This window comes from Tubulanus polymorphus, chromosome 1 (genome assembly GCF_964204645.1).
Source record: "Tubulanus polymorphus chromosome 1, tnTubPoly1.2, whole genome shotgun sequence".
Lineage (NCBI taxonomy): Eukaryota > Metazoa > Nemertea > Palaeonemertea > Tubulaniformes > Tubulanidae > Tubulanus > Tubulanus polymorphus.
Window position 1 is genome coordinate 14,657,949 of NC_134025.1, and position 4,521 is coordinate 14,662,469.

The 4,521-nt window shown below is 44.8% G+C and overlaps 1 protein-coding gene across 1 annotated transcript; it reads right to left on the bottom strand.

The window, feature by feature from the left end:
- Positions 1–323: 323 nt before the first annotated feature.
- Positions 324–3,660, bottom strand: LOC141904476 (uncharacterized). Its single transcript, XM_074793100.1, has one exon. The coding sequence runs from the start codon at positions 3,633–3,635 to the stop codon at positions 324–326; it is 3,312 nt and encodes a 1,103-aa protein (XP_074649201.1). The 5' UTR covers positions 3,636–3,660.
- Between the last annotated feature and the right edge of the window lie 861 nt (positions 3,661–4,521).

Here is a 4,521-nt window from a genome sequence, read left to right on the forward strand (position 1 = left end):
GCAAGTTAACATCGTATCGAATAACATTTAAATTCATTAATCCGCTTTATAGTAATAATAAGTAATTCCCAACACCAAGAGTGATTAAACGATATTTCAAGTCCTTTCCGGTAAAGAAAAGTTTCGAAGCAAACGCGTTATTTGTTTAAGATCGGAAACGATTAAAGTTCAGAAAACGCGTAAAAACGATAACGTGTTTGACCTCGCGGCCGACGAAGAATTTAACGTAAACACGCATGCAGAATCACGTGATGTAAACATAGTCGAGTAAAAAGGCAATAATAGCCTACGCATCGGTTTCATACATATAATCCAGACAGAGTTCAGTCTTTTAATAATTTCGTCCAATTTCTAATCTTTCGCTGAGCGTTGGCTGCGGCCAGCCTGGTCGCACGCGTTTTCGGTTGATTTGTATCGGTAATCGTACCGGTATCCGATGAATCATCGACAGATTTCGCGTTAATTTCCAGCGGATATAATTTCGATACGGGTCGGTTCGTACGGCCGGTACTTGTTCGAATATCCGCTGATCGCACAAGTCCATCGGCGCTAACGTTTAATTTCTCGACGAGTGCCATACGCCAGTGTATTCGCTTCTTGTTGTCCTCGTGCACTAAAACAATGTCGCCAGTTTTTATTTTGTTTTCGAGTTTCCCGTTTCCGAGTTTCGCACGTTCTCTGAGCGCTATCAAGTATTCACGGCTCCAACGTCGTTTGAACGAACTCAAAAGTTCTCGCAACGTTTGATTACGGCGTTGAATATCGGTATACGAAACGGTAAAGTCCTGATCATTTAGATCAATGTCCTCATACGGCAACAGAGTTAATTGGCGACCGCATAACAGTTGTGACGGAGATAACGGAAGAGGCTCGTCTTCCGTACTATACACATACGTGAGAGGTCGATCGTTGATCGTAGCCTCAATTTCACACAAGAGAGTTCGTAATTCATCGTCCGTGACGATGCTTCTACCGAGAATCTTTCTGAGGCATTCTTTCGTTACGCCTATCATCCTTTCCCAGAATCCCCCGAACCAAGGGGCTCGTTTGGGAATGAATGTCCATCTGATTCGATTGTTCGCCATATATCTCGCGACGATCGGCGAATTGACGATTTCTTCTATCTCTACGCAAGATTTTAGAAAGTATGACCCGTTGTCACTGATCAGTTCATGCGGTAACGATCTACGCGAAACGAATCTCCGGAATGCTCGAATAAACGCGGCAGGTGTCATATTAATGACTGATTCGAGATGGACTGCTCGCGTGGTGACGCATGTAAACAGACAAATGTAACGTTTATGGCGCTTGTCAGACGTGCCTCTGACCCAAATTTCGCCTGAATAATCTACTCCGGTAACAGTAAAGGGCGGAGCATCCGTAACGCGCGAAACTGGAAGTGGCGGTGGTATAGGTCTGCAGTAGGCGGAGCCTCGTACTATAGCGCACGTAACACATTTCCTGAGAACTGATTTTACGACTTGTCTAATTTTCGGTATCCAGTATCTTTGCCTGATAGCAGTAACAGTCCCGCCGATTCTTAAATGTTTACACCTCCTGTGGTGAAACAACACGATCAAACGCGTAATATGGTGATCTGGTAAAAGAATGGGAAATTTGGCATCGTAGGGTAAAGACGAATTTTGCACACGACTGCCGCATCGAATAAGTCCCCTGTCATCGATAAAGATTTTCAGTTGTTTGACCAGGTTACCGCGTTTGAGTTTCTGGTCTGTCAATTGATTCAATTCAGATTTAAAGTATGTTTTCTGTAAGTCCATGACCCATTTGTTTTCTGCAGTTTTTATCTCATCGGCGGTGAGTTCCCCGCTAACCCGATCGGCTGGATTCCTCAGATTATGTAAATATCTGAGGAAATAAGCGGTAACACGCACGAGTTCGGTCAACGATCCATATTTTTCCGGATCAATGATCTTTAAGATACCCGCTTTTTCTAACTGTTCGTGTTGTATCGACATGGTAGTCTCGTCGACAGATTCATCAGTTTTAATTTCGTTATCGGCTTGAAATCGCGAGACTGGCCAATCGCCGACTTTCAACCAGTCGGGCCCGTGCCACCATAGTGTTGAATTGGCCAGTTGATGAGTGGTTATACCGCGTGTTAGTAGATCCGCTGGATTATCTTGAGTCGGTACGTAATTCAATTCCACATCGAGATTGTCTAGCTTCAAGGAGTTTATCTCGTGCACCCGATTTTGAACGAAATACGGAAGTCGATTTTCACTCCTAGTCCTACTTAGGACTATCTCGCTATCGGACCAGATAATCGCTTTGCTGAAATTGTAGCATGGATTGAGCGCATCGAATGAATATTTGATCAAACGGGCGCCGACGACGGCGGCCATTAGCTCGAGGCGCGGTAACGAGAGCTGTTTAACGGGTGCAACTCTGTTTTTCGCTATGACAAGCGCGGTGTTTTTCCCTTGACGTAGATAAACGGTGGCTCCGTAGCCACGTGAACTCGCGTCCACAAAGCAATGTAACTCAGTATCGGTATCCTCCGACGGCGCAGAAAAATACTTCCGGTTAATCGTTATTTTTCTCGCATTTTGTAGATCGCGGTACAAAGTTTTCCAGTTATTGCTCACCTCGTCTAGTAATAATTCATCCCACGAGACATTCGCCTTCCATAATTCTTGGATGAATATTTTTGATTTGATGTGAACCGGTGATAACAGTCCTAACGGATCATAGAGACTCGCCACGCTCCTGACGATTTCGCGCTTCGTAATAATTTCTGGTTCGCTATGCTCGATCGCTTGTTTGTTTTTAAGCCTGTCCTGATTGACATCCCACAGGAGTCCTAGGTTGCTGACAACGTCATGTCCGTTCAATAAGTTGTCTTTACTCGCAATATGTCTGAGGTTTTCGTTGTTACTAGTCCACTCACATAGTTTAAATCCTGCGTCGGACATCATCCGATTCGCGTTATGGTAATAATCGATCGCTGTCGATTCGTCTTTCACCGACGTAACGACGTTGTCTACGTATATGCTCGATTTCATGTCGTTAGCTACCGTGCTCTTATCTTTGTCCAAATGTGATTTTATGACGGCATTGAGAATAAACGGCGAGCACGCTGCTCCGAATAATACAGATTTAAATTGATACGTAATGAATTTGCTTTCGGGGTCGTTTGGATCGCTTAGCCAGAAAAATTTCGTGAATTTCCGGTCTGGCTCGGCTAGGCCCACTTGAAGGAAGGCCTTTTCGATGTCGCTACTAAGTCCAACGTCGCATGTACGAAAGTTCATCAAGATCGAACCAAGATCGTTAAGCAGTAGCGGTCCTTTTTCCAGGCAGTCATTTAAACTCGGAGACTGACGCGTACGGAAGCTACAATCGTAGACGACGCGAATTGGTGTTGTAGCTGAGTCTTTCTTCACCGAGTGGTGCGGTATATAATGCCCTTCGGATTCGTTTTCCTCGTGGATCGACTCGATGAATCCACGCGCTATTTGATCTTCGATAATTCGATCATAGATTTTTCGGGTATCGTTATTTAGTTTCCTGACCATCGCTCGCGTTCGGTTGGCTGTGTTCAGTCTATTGGTCGGTAATGGAGGGTGTTCCGGCCTCCATGGTAGCTGCGCAACGTATTGGTTTCCCGCCATTTCGATACAATCCGTCGCGTAATTTTCAAACGTAAGTTCTTCGTTTATCGGGTGTTTTATCCCGAGTGTTTCGACTCTCCAAAAGTTTTCGAGTTGGTCTCGTTCATGAGTATCATCGGTGAGGATAAAGTTCGCGTAGTCACGACGGTCGTGACTCGAGTTTTTTAGCGGACCCGAAAGAAGATAACCGAGTTTTGACGCAACCGCTGTGGGGCCGTTGCCCCTGACGACTTTGTCCTCAACTAAGGACCAGTAGTAGTCGGATCCAATTAATAGAGCGATTTCGAACGATTCACGACCGCTTACTGGGTGCGCCAGTTTCAGACCCGATAGATAATGTAAATTACGTGTATCTTTGATGTGATTACTCATAGGTGTCCTAATGTTCGATTTTACGAGTGCGCTTATCGGCACGTCTCCAGTTTCGGTTTTAATGGCTAACTTGACCCGGTCGTATTTCCTTTGTTTAGATTTAGTATCTCCAAAGATCGAAAGATTCAGTATTTCGCTCGACTCCGGTTTCAAGTTTAATTTGACGGCTGTTTCCTCCGTGATCCATGTTCGGGTCGAGCCTTCATCAAACAATATGCTGACGGTCTCGGAGTTTTGATGTTTTTCATCAGTAATTTCAGCAACAGCTGTCTTTAAGACGACTGGCGTCGATACGGTGATTGAGTCTTGTGAATTTAGCACGCCGATGTACATTTGCCTGTCATCGCATCGCGGGTTCTGATCGTTATGACCAGCTGATTGTGGTTTTTTGCCGCATAGAGATGTATGGTGTTTATCTGAACATACGGAACAGCTATAGCGTGACCTGCAATCTCTGGCTTTGTGATTTTTTCTCAAACAATTTCGGCAGAGATTTTCTCTTTTCACTATATCC

Excerpts from the sequence above, each read along its gene's own strand:
- LOC141904476 (XM_074793100.1), bottom strand. The coding sequence starts at position 3,635 with ATGGCGGGAAACCAATACGTTGCGCAGCTACCATGGAGGCCGGAACAC.